Source organism: Lepidothrix coronata, unplaced genomic scaffold, assembly GCF_001604755.1.
Source record: "Lepidothrix coronata isolate B3197 unplaced genomic scaffold, Lepidothrix_coronata-1.0 Scaffold16, whole genome shotgun sequence".
Lineage (NCBI taxonomy): Eukaryota > Metazoa > Chordata > Aves > Passeriformes > Pipridae > Lepidothrix > Lepidothrix coronata.
The window spans coordinates 7025220-7044741 of record NW_016690196.1 but is presented as its reverse complement, the minus strand read 5'-3'; the positions used below and the strand labels follow the sequence as shown (position 1 = coordinate 7044741).

The window sequence follows — 19522 nt, the reverse complement described above, 5'->3', positions numbered from 1 at the left end:
TGGGAATTGGGGGGCGGAGGGATCAGTGATGATCTGGTGACTGATACTTTAGTAAAGCACATAATACTGCTTTAGTTATAAATTGAATAGTGGTCTCGGGAGCAGGTGTTGCGAGTCACTGTGAGGTGTACGTGCTGTTCATGACATCTCACATGATTTTGTTGCTGGCATTTTTCTAAAAGAAACAAAATTATAGAGATGCTTCAAGGAAGTGACATTGATTAAGCAAAAAGGTATTTTAAGACTGTGGAAATCATCTGGCTGAGCTTTGCAAAAGGAAACTGTTTCTGGAGATGTAATCAGCCAGAGATGTAAAGACAGTGTCTTGGTCTCTTCCAAGTAAAAAACAATCCCATGCTATTTTAAGTAGCCAAGTTTCATCCTCAGTGATTACTTTCCGCAACTCTGTCATTTCTCTGTGCACTTCCCACTGAAAAACCAATTTTTTTCTTCTTGCTCAAGAGTGCTATGAAGTGTTGTGTGGAGTTAGACATGGTTGCTTTGCATATCTTGGGAGTGGTTGTGTTTCTTTTATGAGTGGATTGATGTTTGTGTTTTAATCATAATCAGTGTGCAAATACCAAAGGAATCAGAGTCATTTTGCTACTGAAATATAATGTGTTCCTTGCTGTAAATTTAGGCCAGGAGTACAGTAAGAAGAATTTTATTTTTTTTTGAGCATATGTGGTTTGGGCTGCAGTGAGAACACTGGTGCATGGGAGTCGAAGAGCATCCCTAGAGATCGGTCTTGTTTCGGGTTGTAACCCTTAGTGTCAGCATGCAGGGAGGGCTTCCTGAAGGGAAGGCTTGCTCTAGGACAGCCTAGTAGCAGCACAGAGCTGCCCAGGCAGCACACCACGTTGGAAAAGTCAACAGGAGGAGCTTGGGCAAGACAGTTCAAGGAGTGGGAGGAGACCCAGGACCATGGATGTGCTTTGATCCTCACCTATCCCTGGGGATTCTGAATTGCCTCCCTCTCTGCTAGGGGACTAGCCTGGTCTTGTGTTAAAAGTTGGAGCGTAATCAGGCTGAACTGTACTGAGCACTTTCTGCGGGGGAAATTCCCTAGTTCCCTGCAGGGACTGTGCTCCCTTTGCCATTGCACTGGGCAAAGAGACAGTGAGGGGTTGAGGTGAGGAGGAGGCCCCTGAGCAAGCACCAGGGAATGTGTTCTGAAAAGTGGTGATGGCAGGGGTTCCCTGGGCAGGCATTACAAAGACATCCAATGCCTGAGCTCGATTACACCCACCCACTGTTATGTTCTCTTCTGCTATTGTGCTGGTCTTAACTGCTGACTGATGGGTATGGGCAGTCTTTCTTCAGCCATTAATACAATATTGATCCACAACCCTGCTGACAGTGTTAATGGACACTGATTGTGTATTATTATTTCCATAATTGTCCTCAAGCTGGAGTGAATTCTCCTTTTCAAATGGTACATCGATATCATGCCCTGCATTGTGGGCTGGATCTGGTCTGGTTAATTTGTTTTGTCTAAAGTTTCAGCAAAGCCTCTGGTCTTCATCCACAGTGAAGCAATCAGTGAGACCAGCTGAACAGTGATGGAGCACACATCAAGGCAGTTGCCATCCGCTCCCAGAGCAGTGTTTTGTTTGATGGTCAGGATGCTGCCCCTGCAGACCCTTCCCATCCTACTAGACTTTCCTAACTCCTGCTGAGTGTTGCTAGCATGCCTCTTCCCTTTACATGTGTGCTGGCTTCTCTTTGTGCTCTGCTAAGGGGACATGATCCCTTCCTCAAAGGTCTCCAAGTTTGTATGCCTCTGCTGTTAAAGCAGATCTGTGCACTGCATGAACAGATGGGATGAAACACTAACTAAAGCAGTGACTTCGAGGCCTGAGATGCCCCCTGGGTGTTTTGCCGTGTATGGTCTGTAACTAATAGTGCTGCAGGGCAATTCCACCCATGGACATGCAGTTGCTGAGAGTGGCTGTTCCACAAGGAATGCCAGACGTGGATTTCCTTAATGAAATGCTTATTCAACCCCACTGTGGTTCATAAATACCCCGTGTGTTTTTCCCTTTTATGGGAACTCCCTTCAAGATACATCCCTTACATACCACTTTCTCACAATGGGAATGTTGAGGGAAGGAGACAGGCAGGTTCTTTAGGGGTTTAAGCAGCAGATTAGCGGCTGATGCTCCCCTCCTTCTTGCTCCAGTGTAGCTAAGCAATGTGACTCCAAGGAGCCTGTGAACAGAAATGGGGAAGGACTTCGGCTTCCTTGACTAGGGTATGTGCNAATTATAGCTACACCAGATACATGGAAGATCGTTGCTTGCCATGCTAAGTAGGGTGGTAGATTAAGCCTGAGGAAGAAAGAAAGCTCCAGGTGCAGCTTCCCTCTCCCCCTACCCTGCATGAGGGTGATAGCAGAGGTGGGTGGATTCAGTGCCCCTGTGTGTGTAGCTGTGGGTATTAGCCCAGCAGCTTTGGAGATGAACGCTCTTCATCCTTGAGGCCATCAGCAGGATGTGTGCAGGTGGCAAGGGTAATGGTGGGATAGAGTCAAACAGTGAGGGCTAATGTTAGCCTGCTGACAAGGCAGCAGTGAAGTGTGGTTGATGCTGTGCTACAAGTGAGGAGAGTGGCCCTTGTGGGTGTTGACAGCAAAGTAGGCAGTGTCACTTACCATCCTCTCTGAGAAGGAGCTCTCATCATTGCCATTGTAGCGATGGGATCTCAGGTTAAAGGAGATAAATGGTTAGACATGTGAACCACAGATGACTCAGTCCTCTCCAAAAGACCATTTTTTCTCTCATTTTCTGCATTTTCGTATTAGCAACCTCTAAGCACCAAGCATCTCATAAACTTTCCAGATTATGGTAATAATAACATTGTGCAGTACACTGCACTGGGAATAAAGTTATTTTATCCATTTCAATTTCCTTTTGTTTTAATGTGTAAATATATCAAGTGAAAGCATAGTAAAAAATCTCAGTGCAGAGGCCAAATGCATTGCAAGCCAGCCATTTTCTGAGGAAGGGCCTAATGCTGCATGTTCAGAGTCTGAATTTTTTCCCTTCTAAAACATCTGACAGTCAATATTTGGCTGTCCTAGTTTCTCTGGAGGACTTTGTATTGGGAGCCTTCCCTAAGTTGATCTCTTACCTGGAAGTGAAATAAAAGTAATGATGCATCTGTCTCTCAAAATTCTGGGAAAAATATGGTAGGAAACTATCTGTCCCCTTTTCCCCCATAGAGACCATCAGAGGTCTTCCTTGGATCTCTGCTTTGGGGTTTGATGGTCTGAGGAGAGGGATTCTGCCCCAGCAGGACTTAGCAAGGGAGGTTGTCTCCGTGCAAGAGTTGTTCTTCACAGAGCACTGCTGAGAATGGCTGAGACTGCTGCTTCAACTCCAGCACCTGGCCTCATGCTCCAGCCTTTCTTTTCATTCCTAGGGGCCTTCTGTGAAACTGATGCTCTGACAGGCATGGTCCTGCCATCCTGTTGTGCTGGCAATGTGCAAACTGTCTGCATGCTGAAATCCTCCAGGAGACTTGGGATGATGTCAAACAATAATGTATTCTTTCTGTTCAAGCACATTAGAAGTGCAATTAATCCTCACAGTCTCTCTGCCCATCTGTAATATGGCATGAGGTGACTTTCCCAGCCTTTGTGTGCTGTGGCAGCCTGAGCTTGGAACAGAGACCTTCCTGAGTGTCATCTCGTGATTTAATGCAGGCCCCAAAGAGCTGAATTGGTTCCTTGCTTACCCCCCACCCCTTTACTAATGTCAAGTTGTAGCCAAACCAAAGGCAGAGTTCTCAGGTTTCTATGCCGTCTACCTGAGTGCTTTTCTTTCCATGACAACCCTAGGCTTTCTGAGTTCCCTTTTGAGGGATTTGGGTTCATGTGGAGTTTAAGACATGGAAAAATGGTGGATGTTCTGCTGAGGACCTGGTGCTGTGATTGCCAGAGAGATGTTACAGCTTAAGCAGATGAGATTCACTTAAAGTGATGTGCCTTTCCAATGAATTTAGCTGAAAGGTATTAGTGATGAAGACACAAGCAAGTTCACACACCTATGAACAAAGCTGGATGTTCACACCCTTGCTTGTAAGCTGAGTGTATCCAGCGAAATTTTGGGAGGACAAAATTATGACCCAGGGCTTATTCCCAGGGCTGTTGTTTTACTGTAGACTAATAATGATTCATAGGGCCAAAAATGGTTTAGTTTAAATAATATTACTCTCAAACTCAGCCACCAGAAAAATACCAGAAGGTATTTTGGCACCAGAATAATTGCACAAAAGCCTGCTAATCCTGTACTGCTGGACCTAATGATTTTGCTGTGGAAATTCTCCATGCGGAAATGTCTTTGGAGAAGTGGTAGAAAAGGGTTACACATGAAAGGTGAAATAACACAAGTGGGATAGACAAAGGGAAAAGAGTATACGACTTACCTTGTATACCATATGGGGTACAGCAGAGCAACATTTAACTGGGAGCTAGAGCTGCAGATAAATATTCTGATTCTCCATGGGGTGTCTGGAAATTAGTTTTTGCAGCAAGGTCATGTTTGCAAAGGGAGAATAGAGCCACCAGCTGGCAAATGCAGCCCAAAGACTACAAAGAGAGGTTGCAAGAGCTTTGCTGCTGCAGGGTGCCAGGACTCTACTGAAATGCAGGCAGCACAGTTTGGAGATGGGGGGGAATGTGGCATAGGATGCAAAGGGACCTAGTCTATCTTTTAATCATAGAACAGGGATTCTTCAGCATTCCAGCCTGGGTATTAGCCCCGTAAGTGGTGCTCTGCAGTTTATGTGGGGTTAAAGGTGTGATGGCAGATCTGCAGAAGACTGATCTGAGGGCTGTAACAGCACAAGATACTGTCATTTGGATTAAAATGTATTAATAAAGGTTACAAAGGCTTCTGAATTCCTCCTCTATGACTGCTGGCTTGACAAGCATTATTATAGTCTTTTCCCGATAAGTCACTAATTTACTTAATGTGTTTACATATCAGTATACATATTCATACATGCATGGGTATACAAACACACAGATGTGTGTAAGCACATATATAGGTTTCCACTTGCTCTTGGGTTCAACAAGACTCTTCTGCCACTCAGGCAGGGAAAGGTCAGTCACTCACCTGCTCAGTTGTATCAGCGAAGCCTGGACAGTTGGTTTCAGCATTTCATAGCGCTCGAGTGATGGCAGTCATCTTGGGAGGCCTGCAGTGGGGGAAGACAGGAGACCATGAGGGATTTGTACATGTTTGTGCCATCATATTATTCAAATACACATGTTGCTTCTGTTAGTCAACAGTTTGTACAGTAATAGTGATTTTAACAAAGTGTCAAAAAAGAGAGTAACTTACTGTATGTGCAGTACTGCTGCTTAGATGTTGGGTGGCTGTGGCAGGCTGTGAAGCCCCAGCAGCAAGAGCAACTTGTTGTCCACTAGCCCTGTGTCCATTCTCATGTCACTGCCGCTTGGTTAGTGCATGGTAGTGATGCCAGTTCATAAACTGCCCTCAAAGGCAGATTTTCTCCACTGCCCAAACCCAGCCTGCCTTAGGTCTGTACTGCTGGCAGATTAAACCAGTAAAAATCTGAGGGCTTCCCTTGCCCAGATGATTGGTTTTAGAACATTTTGGTCATGTCAAAAGAATGAAAATAATTTTTTAAAAAAGGAGTCTTTGAAGTTCAACTAACTTTGAGGAAAAAGTGGGTGCTTGGTTCAGCCTTAATAAGTTGTGCAAAATTTGTTCATGTTTAAGAAGTCTTACTAAAGCTTGTTGCTTTGAAACCTTTGATCATCTCCTCAGTGGTTTGTTCATTTGTGTTATATTTCACAAATAGGAGCTCGAGATGTGACTCCAGAGTCTCCTGGAAGCATTCTAGCAAGTCAGGGAAGTATCCCAGGGAACTGTCACTGAGACACTGACTCAGAGACGTTTGTGGGTTTCTCTGTTCTTGAAATGCAACTGGAGTTTTCCCCTTGAACAAACGGAGGTGTCCTGTTGGGCTGCAAAGTCGCCTTCAATACATCTCAGCTGCTTCTGTGATCACACAAATGCTTTGGAGCAGGAAGCCAAAGGCTGTTTGCACAGGACTTCAGAGCTGAGGCTTTTTTCATTATAAAATCCTGTTCTCCTAGAGCTTGTCTATCCCTGCTGCTCATCAGGGCTGCAATGGGACAGAGGTGCTTTTTGGGGTCATTGTGTTTTTTAACTTTGATTTGGGAACTTTCTTTCTATGTATTTTTCCACTGCGCTGGTCTTCAGTCATTTTCCTGGGAGTAACTGGTGTCTGTTTGGAGCCCTAGGTGTAGAGATTCCCTAGAGATTATGAGTCCCCTGATCTTGCAGACGGTGTTCTCTCTTGCTCAAGGCTGAGATAGGCTGCTATTTAATATGGGAAAAACTTGTTTTTCCTGCAGCATGTGTTATGCCTGTTCTAGGTATGTGTTCTAATCGCTGTACAGAGCTTCAAAGCTCTTTCTGACGCTGCTTGGTAGTTATGCTAGACCCCTGCAAGGTAAATCATAGTAATCAGGCTTATTTTTGACAGGCATAGAACAGCTGTGATTTGACCAAGTCCCTGAAATAGCTGCTTCTATGTACTCTTCTCTGGGAGAGATGAGAGTAGGATATTCTTAGTACTCAACCCATGCAGAAGGGTCCCCCAAAAATCTCCATATTCTGCTTTTCAATGCCTACAGCTGCTCATCACAAGACCAAAGGTTTTAAAATAAAGTTGATTCCAGTTGCCCAGGAAATGGGAAAAATTGCTTAATTTTCTATTTTCTAAGATCTTTGTGTCTCATTTCCAGCACTGACTGGGCTCTTCCCTTCTGTGTCTTAAGAACTGGCTCTTCCACCCTGCTGTGGGAGCAGCTGCCCTGGGTAGTGGGCACAAGGAGATGGGATACTTCTCATTTCCCTCTTTACTTCTTTTCTCTCCACAGCTCCTGCTCAGGCCCAGATCATCCATGCTGGGCAAGCATGTGTGGTGAAGGAAGACAACATCAGTGAACGCGTTTACACAATTCGGGAGGGGGACACGCTGGTTCTGCAGTGTCTGGTCACAGGACACCCCCGGCCACAGGTAAATTTTCAATCTTAGCTGTCCCCCATACTCCCCATGGCACTTGTTTGTAGTCTCCACATAGAGCAAAATTGTGGGCAGCGGGGTGCCCAGCTTTCTCCTACATATTGGAGTCAGATAGGGATGGCCCATCATGCAAGCACTTGTTTGTTAAGCTATGAAGCATTTAAGGTTCCTTCTGCGGAAAACAGCCCACAAAGCTTTGCAGGAGCCTACAGAGACCTAATGATTTTCAGTGAAGTCCCCCCAGAAACTGAAAGCCCAGACTGAATCCAATATACAATCCACCCTCAAATCTTTAACACTCTTACTACAAAGTAGGAACAGTGTAGAGAATAGATAAGGCTACCCACATGTGCTGGCCATAGGAATTGGTCCTTCATGGTCCATCAGTCTCTCACATGATGAGAGCCCAGGGGACCCTGCTTGGGAGAGGTTGTGAAGTTGTTTGTACTGCACTTCACTGTACTTCACTTCACTACTTTTCATTGATTTATGGCCACCAAGAAGAGGCGGATTCATACTTGTGGCACTGGACATATCCATGCTGTTGTCAGACACAGTTCAGTGGAGAGTTTGGCTAACTTGCAGTCCTTCCCTGGGGTGTCTAAAGGCTTGTATAACCTCAAGTCCCATGCAGCCACCTCTCCACCCTTCAGATACTCAAGCAGGATGGTTCAGTGTTAGGATGGATGAGTCCATAGAGCTACTGGACCAGAGCATGGGTCTGTAAGCTCTGGGATAGAGCATGGTAAGAGTGGCAGCTGGTGCATACTATGAGGATGGATGTGCCAGAATACACTCAAGGGAGACACATATGATTCGTGTGTCTTCTTGGCCCCCTTCCTCAATCCTGCCAAAAATATTTGTGCTGAGAAGCCGTATGTCTGCATATACCAGTAATGCCTCTGTGGACTTGCTTGTGAGGAGCTACTTGGCAAAGAGATGATGACAAAGGCAAGGGAGCCAGCAGGATTTGAAATGGTTTATCCACCAAAAGCATATCCTGGAGACAATAAAAATAAAATAATCTGAGCCAAACCAGCAAAAATGACCAACCTAGGGTTGTGACTGTGATAGGCAAATGATACCTGTGTACATCGTAAATGAGGAAGATGGCAGGGCTGGCCCTGTCTAAGGTTGTTGAATGTGTGGGAAGGTCCTGTCAGGTTGTAGGGATTTGAGCCTGAGTAGCCAGAGAGATTTCTGGAGCAAAGCCTGTTGCAGACAGCATTCTAGTGGGCAACATGATGGCTTGTCATTGCCTGGACACTCACAGGGTACATGAAAATGTGGAACCAGGCGTGACTGGGGAGACTGGAACCTGTGCATATAAAACATGACAGGCATCCTATCTCTGCCCTTCCTCCTCATGGATTGATTTCTTTCCCAGCTAAGCTCTTATGTTAACCTTTGTTTAATCTTCTCTTTCCCCTTCTATCAGCCAGTCATTAAAGCATGAAAATGTGGCCAAAATACTTAAATGAGATTGCAATTGAAAAGATTAAAGAGCTGGCTGAATTGTCCTTGCAAACAGGAGACTCGGAGAGTCTTGGAGCCCTCAGACAATTTCATAAGCCTACAAAGGCTGAATAAATCCATGGTCATTAGCTCTGAAAATCTGCTCAGTCTGGTGCTCTGGGAATGAGACATAGACAGCCCTGCTCTTTCTAGAGCACCAGCATCAATCAGGTGATGGCAGTGAGCTTTAGGCAAAGTCTGGCAGAGTGGTCAAGGTATTTGGTCCATTTTATCTATAGCCAACGCTGAATGCAAGTCTGTCTTCTTTCTCCTGGCTGATCTTGCTGGATCTCAGTCCCAGAGTCTAGATGGGCACCAGTGCAGGAGACCGGCAGTCACCAGCCTTTAGAAGGGAGGCTATAGATATAGGAAACCAATGGGCTGGGAAAAGCCATCTCTCTCTTTCATTGTCTGTACTGCACAAAACAAGGGGAAAGCTTGTACTGCCACTGTGAGAGCTGTACCTCATTCCAGACATAAGAATTACTCTTCAGTCTTTAGGATTGCTGTCCTCTTGCCACCATTCACCGTGAAATATCATGCAGCTCCATTGTTCCTGCAAGACAGGATTTTAAGACATGTAATATAAGGACAAAAAAATGCAAAGATAGCTTGAAATCTGAAGGGATTTTTTTTCTTTTTTCTTTTTTTTTCTTTTCTGTATCTTTAAAAACAGAGGAAAACCTTGTGTACTGCAAAAGGATGCCTTATAAAAATAAAATACGCTGGGGTTCCCTGTGGGAAAGGGGCAAGAGTCAGATAGCAACTGCATTTTCTCACTCTTGGAAAAGCAAAAAGCAGAAATAGCCTTGCTGTCCAGAAAAAGATGAGTGTGAACTGCAATGAAAGCTCTGTAGCTGTGAGCTGATGTCTGCTGCAGCATCATGACCTACCAGCCACATGGAGTCCCAAGGCTGAATGCTGATAGTCCTGTGTGGAATAAAACTGAGCAAGCTGCTGGGTTTACAGGACCAGAGCAGGAGCGGGAAATATGCAGTGTGTGTCTAGGTGAACTGAGGGCTCATCCTGAATTCTTGGACGTGGGGATTGGTGATGGATGAGAATCAGCAGCTGGCCTACTGAGACATAATGAGATCAGTAGTTGAGCTTTGCTAAGTCTGGTCGTGCTGTAGGACCCATTCTTGAGAGGGCTAGAGAGGAGGGGGAAGAGCAGCAAAGGGAGCTCTGCTGTACCTTGGGGTATCTATTTGCTATCACTGATTTCATTTGTCTTGTTCTTCTCATGCAGGTGAGATGGACCAAAACAGCTGGCAGCGCGTCGGACAAATTCCAAGAGACGTCAGTGCTTAACGAGACCCTTCGGATTGAGAAGATCCAAAGGCTGCAGGGGGGCCGCTATTACTGTAAAGCAGAAAATGGGGTTGGGGTCCCTGCCATCAAGTCCATTCGAGTAGATGTGCAGTGTAAGTCGTTTAGCGGCAACCCAGACCTTCCCACAGTTCTACTGCATGTCTCTGCCTCGCTGCGGGGCCAGCGGGGAGCTGCATTGCCCTAGGACCACGTGCACCTGATTCAGGAGCAAAGGGACTGGCATGGTGTCCTCAGGGTCCATTTTCCCTAAGAGATTAGACCAATCCATGAAAAATATAGCTCTTTCTGTCCTTGTGAGTCATTCTTATCTAGGTGCCATGATGTCTGTCACTGACAGGATTCCCTAGCACTTGTCTGGGATTTAGCACTGTAGGTACTTCTGCTTTCTTTATCTTCATTTTGAAACTGGTAGTGCTTGAAGCAAACCAATGCTTCTTGAAGTTGGTAGTGCCCCCAATGCTGGGAGAGCTTCTGAAATCAGTGCCCTGCTCCCAGCATTGCCAGCTCTGTGGCATGATGGAAACAGTGTAGAAGACTATGGGATGGAGCTGAGGAGACTGAGCTGTGAAAGGGTGAATGTAAAGGTGACTCAGCATTTCTCTGGCTGGTCACAGTGCCCATCCTTCTTGTGTCCTGAGGATACTGTTAGTGGTTTTCCACTTGGGCTCCAAGTTTTGAAGTTTTCCCTTAATGTTTATTCTCAGGATTAATGTCTATTCTTGGGCTGCTGTGGACAAAAGGGAGGGAAATTAAACTTATGCCATAACACTCATATGGGAGGAATCCAGGATTTAATGTCTAAGCAATTTTTGAACATATTTGCTCTCTTGCAGAAAATTACCATTCTGCTCATTGTCCTTAGCTATCCACTATTCCAGTTTTCTCCAGCCCAAATAATACCAAATCTCTCTCCTCACTCATATCTTCTGAGAAGGCCTAGCCAGCAAGAGGTGATGCTAAAAAGTTGTGAAATATGATAAAGCAGCTGAAACTGTTCCCACACTCCTCAGCAACACAGTCTTCTGTGCTGATGTGCTCTGGTTATCTGTCAGTGGAGCAACCTCCAGGCATCAAAACTCCAGTACAAATCTGGAGATACTTTTGCAGATATTTTTGCTGATAGCAACTGCTGCCTGAATGCTTCCTCTTAGTCCTGCTGTCCAGCCCTACTGTGATGTGACTTTCACAAACTGTGCCATAGACATGAGCATCCTTAGCTTTTGGCAGGCTTATGATCCACAGTAATATTGTATGGCTGGGAGAAGTTCCCATCTCTGTTCCTTCCTTGCCCTACCCTTTATTGGTGTGTGGGCAGCATCCTACCTAGGCTGGGGAAATAGATTGCTTCAGCAGCAGCCACTGTGTGTAAGATGGGTATTTTTTCACTGGCATTGCATCGCTTTGTCTAGGGGAGTTCTGACACTTGCCCTAGATCTGCTTGGCTTCTCTGCCTCTTTCCTCTCCTATGTGGGTGGAAGCATACATACAATAACTCTTCATTTCAAAGGGGACTTGCTTTTCTTAAGCCTCAGTGTGACACTTTGTCAGGGCCTGTGTCTCTAGAACAGGACTGTGCCATGGCATCTCTTTATGCCCTGAGGGCACTCCCACAGTGCAGGATGGAGCTAGAGTGATGTAGTGTCCCATGGTCCCTCATGCAGCTCTGACCTGTAGAACTATGGGGCTAATGGGGTGGCCAAGGGCTTTCTCATACTAACATCTACTCTGCAGATGGACTTGGTACTGCACCTCTGTTCTGCTCACTTGGTTTTTAGGAAGGAGAGACTATTTTCTGCTGGTATTTGCAGTAGGTAAAGGGAACATATAGGAAAAGTCACTGTTTTTGTTGAACGCTCACCCAGGCAACCTTCAGCTGAATGAACAAGAGTTTAAAAACAAACCCCTTCTTTCCCTACATCCCATTTTGTAGTTAGAGGTCATGTGTACACACCCTCATGTGTACCTTGGTGTTCTTGACAGCTACTGCTCATCCTCAGTCATACTTTTAGTATTAGACAGCAAGGTTGTACAGAGAGCATTGTTGGTGCCAAGAGGATATTAAACTGGAAACTCTAAACCCTGTAGCATGATATTCCTTTGCCTCAAATGAGCATCAGTGAGGCTTTAACGTATTGATTTGATACTGGCAGAGAGGCAGCTGCTGTTCAGAGTATTTCCATGTGGGAGAGAGAGAAAGTAAAGGAAAAGAAAGAATGAATGTTTACAAGCTCTTACTGTGCATGAAACATCCCATGTGGTCATCTCCATGAGCAGCCTTGGGCCAAATTTATCATTTGTGCAGCTTACTGACATCAGTGGTGTTACCTGTAGATCAAGGACATACATATCATTGTAGGCTTTATTTTAGCTTTTCTCAGGAGGGCTAGACCTAGAGCTGACTGCTACAAAAGAAGGCTGGAAGATTTGAGGGAAGAAAGCTTTAGCAACCAAAAGAAAAATGTTGTTTTCCGTGTGGGGAGTAGCTGGGAGCCAAGAGACCTGAACAGCAAGCATCTTCTTTGGTTAGAAAGGGAAATGATTCACCATACTTTCCGCTGAGAAATGGATTCTTAGAAGGATGGTTGCTACAGAGTCACTCATATAAAGTTTGAACAAATAAAGGATGATTAAAGACAAAGAAGAAGGAAAAGAGGAGAATCTGTTCCCAGGGTCCTGGTCCAAAAGAATTTGATGTAAAGTTCAGTCACTCTATGGCCACATGAAGACAGCACTGTATGGAGGGGAGCCTTTTTTTTCCACTTGTGTATGTTTTTCTTCAGCCTTGAGTGTTTTTTGGTTGGGTTTTTTGTTTTGGTTTGGTTTTTGTCCCCTGAGATATGTTTTTGGGTCTTGTCATTGTTCCATTAATGGCTCTACTTGTATCTCTGAGCTATGGTCAAGCAGACAAATTTCAGGTCCCATTACAATTACTGTCTGCCAAGCATACAGCTCATTAAAATATGCAAATGCACAAGTTGACACTTGTGATTCAGCAGAGAACATATGTTGTTTGGATGACTTGTTAACAGAAACTCATCCTTGCTTCCCTCTTCCTTTCTAGAAGTCAGATCTCCAAACTTGCAAATCTGTAAAATAAAATGGAATGAAAATTAGGTGACATAGGAGGGCAGGAGGCGATGAGCATGTTAACATGTTAACACAAGCAGAAGACTTGCTGGCAGCACCAGAGACATACCTCAGTTTCCTCAAAGCTGAAGATGGGGTCATAAGGCTCCTGAAAATGTGGAATCACTTCAACTGAGCTCAAAAGATGCCTTAAAAGACATACATGAGGGCACAGGGACAGATTTCAGTTTTAGAGGGTCAATTCTAGTCAAGTAGGATCTTAATGTTTAACCTCAGTCAGTCTCAAAGTGGTTGGGGGAGGAGAAAGATCCACCTCCTCTGAGGTTTCCCCCATGCTACCTTGATGTTCAAACATTGATACCTGGTGCAACTTCCAAGAAAATGATCCCTTTTTAGCAGGTGGACAACTCTAGGGGAGCAGCGTGCTCTGCATGGATGGAGAAAATACTCTCCCTGTGGAGCTGTTGCTTGAGTCCTTTCAAGTGAAGTCACTGATAACCACTGATTCAGTCATGATGGCTGCAGGTCCGGTAGAGGTATGGTGAGGGAATTGTAAGGAGTGTCTTCTGTAAAGGAAGAAAACAAAAGAATCCAATCAGTTTAGGGACGGGGAATGGAGTTGAAGCGAGTAGAATTTGCAGAAGAAGGGTAGTCAGTACAGACTTTTAAGAAAATACAGAGGATATTTAATAGGGAGAGAAATTATACATTCCTATTACAGTGTTTTGAATCTCATATTCCCATGACTCCCCACAAGGTTTGCTCCTGTCTACATGATTCTTCATCTCAGTTCCTCAATCTTATCCTGATTTTCACTCTCACTCCTTTACTTGAAGGTTTGTTTTGTCCTTTGTACAGACATCTCACAGCCGTGGGCTTAGTCCCATGATTCCAGGAGGGATCTGGGAGTTGAAAAGTAGAGAAATGATGATGGAGTAGAGTTTTCTGGGATCCCTCTGACCTCTCACTGAAGTAGAGAGTGGTGATTTTGAGGGAGGGAGTGGGGGTGTGCCATCGTGGAAGGTGAGGCAGCCCACTGCTCTGAGAGGCATGTGGCAGGCAGGTGGTTTGAGGACTGCATGGGGATCTGCAAACCAGAGACTGCTTTCTATTCTCTGAAGGTTGTGTGGTGAGCGGGACAATTTTGGCTTCTCCTGTCTGTTCCCTTTAGATATTGGTTGTATTACCTGCCCTCAGATCAGTTTTTAAATCAGGAGTTGTCATCAGCCAAATGTGTGGGACCTTCCCCTCTCCTCTGTGGTGCCTGGAGCATCATTTGCTCTGCAGGCTGTACCTGCAGACCAAGCTTTGCTAACTGCTGCTGCGACCGTCCCTACTTTCCTTCCAGATCTAGATGAACCTGTTCTCACCGTTCACCAGACCATCAGTGATGTACGTGGCAGCTTCTACCAAGAGAAGACTGTCTTCCTCCGCTGCACTGTCAACTCCAACCCACCAGCTCGCTTCATCTGGAAACGCGGAGCTGAGACACTTTCTCACAGTCAGGACAATGGCGTGGACATCTATGAACCCCTCTACACACAGGTGAAAAAAAGCAAATCTCTGCCGACGTATGTTGAGTGTCTTGCTGATGCAGTGCACTGTAGTAGATTGTCTTTGTCTTTCCCTGTATGGATTATGATGTTGAGGACAGTGCGGAGCACTGCAAGGAGCACTGTCTCCAGAAAGGCTGGTAGAGCCTCCTGCATGTAGGTTCCCAGGGTACAGGAAGAGCAGGGGGCTGTGTGACAGCCTAGAATTACACTTCCCTTTTTGTCACTGTCCCTGAGAGCAGGTCACAGCTCCCCTAATGAGTTTATGTGGCTGTTAGATGGCTGAGACTAAAATCCAAGCAAAAATTCCAAGATCAGGTTTCTTTTATCTCCCATTGCTAATTTTTTTTTTTGTAATTGAATGCCCAAGCCCCACATGCAAGGGGAAGTGCTTCCTGTTTATCAGTGTGAGTGAATGGCAGGCACTGCTGTGGGATCCATGGGCTTTTCCTAATGACCACGTGTTATGGGGAGCAGAGATGCCTGGGCATTTCCTGACTGTTGTCCAATGACAAGGAGTCCACATCCTTTCTGCTTGTCCTGCTTGCCTGTGCTGGACTTGCCCTGCACAACCATGTTCCCCCCATGAATACCACTTCCTTCACAGTAGTTAGCCTCCCAATGCAGTGGGAGACCAAAGGGATTTTTTCTCTTGCCAAGTCACTCTGGGCATGTTATCCTAAGCTGAGCTCCGGTTCTGAATGTCCTTCAGATGCTAATCAGCCCCAGTATTTCCAGCAAGTCTGCTAGGCAGCACAAGGCAGTGATGGGTGAGAAGGGAGGGCTGGAAGGGAGGGCTGGAAGGGCAGCTCCCCAGGGCACCTGTTTCATCCCAAGCACCTTCCTGCACTCCCAAAGCCGGGCCCTGAGCACATTCTGCCCAAGTTTGATTTCTGAGCAATGCCCCAGGCAACCTTTAAGTTAATGTAGTCGTGTTCATATTTTATTGAAACACGCCATCTCTGTAGGTCATGGAAATGGGCAGCCAAATGGAAACATTCAGGGGGATGAGGAGGGAGGAGAGAGCTGCAGGTTAGCAGCAGATTTGCAGAAACACTGTAAGTCAGCACTGCTGTTTGGCCCTGAAGACAGCTTTGTCTGTGCACTATGTGGCTCCCAAGTAGGACATCCCTGGCCTTAGAGGAAGCCATCATGGGCTCTCCAGCTTTCACTAAGCTCAGTGTAATTAACGGGAGACATTGCTTAATGAGAGGATGTCTTGGGATATTTTCTTCAGCTAAATAAGGCATCTGGTAGAAATTCACCATGTTGCAGCATTAATGTGTAAAGGACCCATCATCCTGCGGCTCCTCTCAGGCAATGTTCCCAACACGATGGGTCATTCCCAGCTCTGAGAGAGGGTCTTAGGATTGCTGTGCTCAGAGGCATGCCCTTAAGGTCTTCTCCTTAGCACCAGTATAAGCCTGTAAGTTGATAAGCCTGGGTTGGTAAGAGTTGAAGTTAATAAAAACACACCTCTGCAACACTGTTGGGAGGGGAAAATCTTGCTGGAGCTCAAATGCACTATGTTTAACAAAGCACCCTTCACTGAGGTTTGCAATATTGTCTTAGAGATGAACCTGTACCAGCGTCAGGTTTGAACAGACTTTTACATTAGAAAGGAGTTGAAGACTTTATATACATTTACCCAACATTTACTAATCCATAAACAGGATACATATGACCCTGTAAGTAAGTAGTTCACATGCACAGTGTAAATGCCATCATTTCTGTGGCACAGCAACAATCCTCAGGGGACAGGACTCTCACAGGGTTATTGGTGTCCCAGGTATTTATTGTTCTAATTTATTCAGTTCATGTCCTTGTTCTCTGCATATTAGCATGCCTGAGCTCATTGTCCAGTCTCCCAAGGTTGTCCTTAGGAGGATTTGTCATGCTGACACCTTCTCACATTTGCAGGCAGTTATGGAATGGTTTCTCCAAAAGAGATTTAGACAAACACAAGGAGAAAATAGCGACAAGTTGTCGGGGGAAGACATATGAGTTGCGTGGTGTGCAAACCATAGGATGCACCTCAGAGCTTTCTGCATTCTGTAAATAAATATCTACAGAACACATCTATCATTAATTTAACAACTTGATTCTGTTTCTATAACAAGCCAGTAACTAATGGAGTGCCAGGCAGTGATTTTTTTTGTTTGCTACCTTACTATGAGAAAAGGCTATCGAAGTCCATGCAGCCACTCTGGATTTATATCCACATAAATGAGATTAGAATCTGGAGAAGGAGGATCAGAAAGTTTTAGGAGTTTTTTGAGTATTTCTCTGAATTATCTTCTTTCCCTCTATAGTATAAATTTCTACAGTGTAACTGTTGAACTTGTCATATTTAGGCCAGCATTAATGCCTCAATCTGCTCTAATTTACTTTGATTTGGCAATGTTGGGTCCCCAGTGACTTTCCTTGGGTTCCTACTGACATCTCAGAGTGAGATCCCAGGATCTGTTCTGGGATGTTTAAGGTTTGTCATGTTCTGCAAGATGATTCTGGCAGCAGTTGATGAGAGAAATTATACCCAGACCTGTTTGGCAGTGCCTTCAGATCAAATGTCAGTCAGTTGCTGGGTGTTTTGAGAAATCCCTGAGGTGAAATTACCACTGCAAACATTTTGTGTCTCCTTTATATAGAGCTGGAGGGGCTTGGAATATGCTCAGTTCCCTGAGGGTTTGATGGGACCTGCTGGTAATCTGTAAACCTTGGGACAGGTTATGGACTTGCAGTGATGATCTGTGCTTTGTACACCTGTGTCTTTTCCCCCCCCTATTTTTTCCCAAATCCCAGGGTGAAACCAAAGTCCTGAAGCTGAAAAACCTACGACCTCAGGATTATGCCAGCTACACATGCCAGGTGTCTGTCCGCAATGTCTGCAGCATCCCTGACAAATCCATCACCTTCCAGCTCACAAACACCACAGGTAAGAGGGGACGCAAAGGGTCCCTGCAACCCTCTGACCCCTCGCCTGCTTAACAACCGTTACTCCTCCAGAAGGGTAACACAGAACCCTGGCCAGGGTGTGCAGCACATCACCCTCATGTACATGGCTGCTAGGATTACGGAGCCTTCACATGGAAGTCTTGTGGCCAGGGATGCTCTAATTTCTTGTAGCACTGCATATATCCGGTGCCTTGGCCAGGCCTGCCATGAGATCATTAAAGGAAGACTACATGTAGGTGTTGAGGCACTATGTAGTTTTTAACTCAGACACTGTTTTATTTATTTATAATTCTGAGTCACTTTAAAAATAGATTCGATACATCTAGAGCTGGGCAGTGCTGCAGTTCTTACAAATAATTCATCCATGTGTGACTCTGGCCTGGTTTGCCAGGCTGTGCTCTCAGCACATCCCAGCTAACAGGCTCCACTGGTACTGGTGTTTATAGAGAGCATACCTTTCTGGTGCCTTCTCAATAAAGAGATTTTACACTTATATTCATGTTGGCAATACTTAAGGGCACTTCCAATTTTCAGCAGATTCAGTTTGGCGCCTCTTGCTTGACCTGCAGTAACTGATTGAGCATCACGTATCAAATACTGGCAAGGACCTGATTGCAGCCTGTCCATTAAAAAACAGAACAAAAAAAACCAAAACCACACACACAAAAAAAATCCCCACCTGCAAAGTCCCCACATGTATTGAATATTTTCAAATAGTAAGTAAATGTCAGGAAATCGTTTCCAGCCCTGGAGTATTCCATGATCAGAGAGAAAGGCATTGTAGTGGTTTGAATTATTCACCTCTCTAATGTAACACAAAGCAGTTTGCATCCCTTGTGTCATCTCTGTGCAGCGGAAACAGAACTTTTTTTGATGTTGCTAACTGTTGACAGGATACTGTTGATACTGTTTAAATTGCATTTATTGATCTAACTTGAGCCCAAGGTGTTGAACAGTAGTTGTCTCATTTTAGGTAGGAAGAAGAAAAATAATGAGCTTAAGAAAGTGAATTATAGCTAATGTCAGAAAAAAATATTCTCTGTGTAGTAAGATCTTTGAATATGTCTTGAGCAACTCACCCTATTACCTGAATTTCTCTCAGGATGAGACTGTAGCAAATGTTGAAATATTCTCTTTAAAAACTTATCTTTTGCTCATGATGAAGAAAGGGATCTTATACAGCTCTTCTTTCTTGTGTGTCTTTACCTTTGAAGAGTCAGAAAATCAAATTTCTCTTCATGTCCACTCCTCTGCCATCCTAAGCACAGGGAAACTACCCTTCATTTCAATCCAGCCCCTTTACTAAGTGAATGGGGAAAATGTATTTTCAGGTTGTAGCCCCAATCAGAAGTCAGTGATACGTCTGAATTTACACCAAGTTCTTAAGTACTTACCTAAGCTCTGAACCTGGACCATGTAGTACGTATATCTAGTATTTTTTTTCCCATTGCTTAATTATAGATGCATATTTATACATAGTTACAGTGGAGCCTGGCACTACAAGCTCAAAGGGGCCGTGGAAAATGTGTTTGTAGCAAATTGTATTAAAAGTTGGCAGTGTAGATGAAGCTGGCATTGCGGTGTGAGCAGGATTTGCGTTAAATACCACAAGTATATTTAATTTGAAATATTATCTGGGTTACTTGCCCTGTAGGTAGTATTGTGCATAGATGGGGAAATATTTAAAGGAAAGTCTTTAGTTCTCTCCTTTTTTGCCTAGGTCTTTTCTGTCCCTCTTGCACTTGTGCTTTCACAGCTTCTCTAGCCTTGGCTGTGCCCAGAATCCTGAGCATCTTCACTCAGGATGCTTTTGCCTTTGCAACTGAGAAGGCGCTCAGATGGTTGGAAATCCGTCTCTTAAATATTTATAGTCCCGAGCGCTACAGACCTTGAGGGGAATTGGTGGGTCAGATCATGTCAGGCCAAGGGAATCTTCTCAGTTCATTTGCTTTTCCTCAGCTGGCTCCTCAGTTCCTCAGCTGACTCCTCAGTGG

At 44.9% G+C, this 19522-nt stretch overlaps 1 protein-coding gene across 1 annotated transcript in view; it reads left to right on the top strand.

The window, feature by feature from the left end:
- Positions 1–19522, top strand: part of MDGA1 (MAM domain containing glycosylphosphatidylinositol anchor 1) — a 143611-nt gene that overhangs the window by 39826 nt on the left and 84263 nt on the right. Inside the window, exons 2-5 of the mRNA XM_017806850.1 lie at positions 6941–7080; positions 9851–10025; positions 14369–14565; positions 17376–17508. Coding sequence (XP_017662339.1) covers positions 6941–7080; positions 9851–10025; positions 14369–14565; positions 17376–17508 — 645 coding nt within the window. The remainder of the gene's footprint in view (positions 1–6940; positions 7081–9850; positions 10026–14368; positions 14566–17375; positions 17509–19522) is intronic.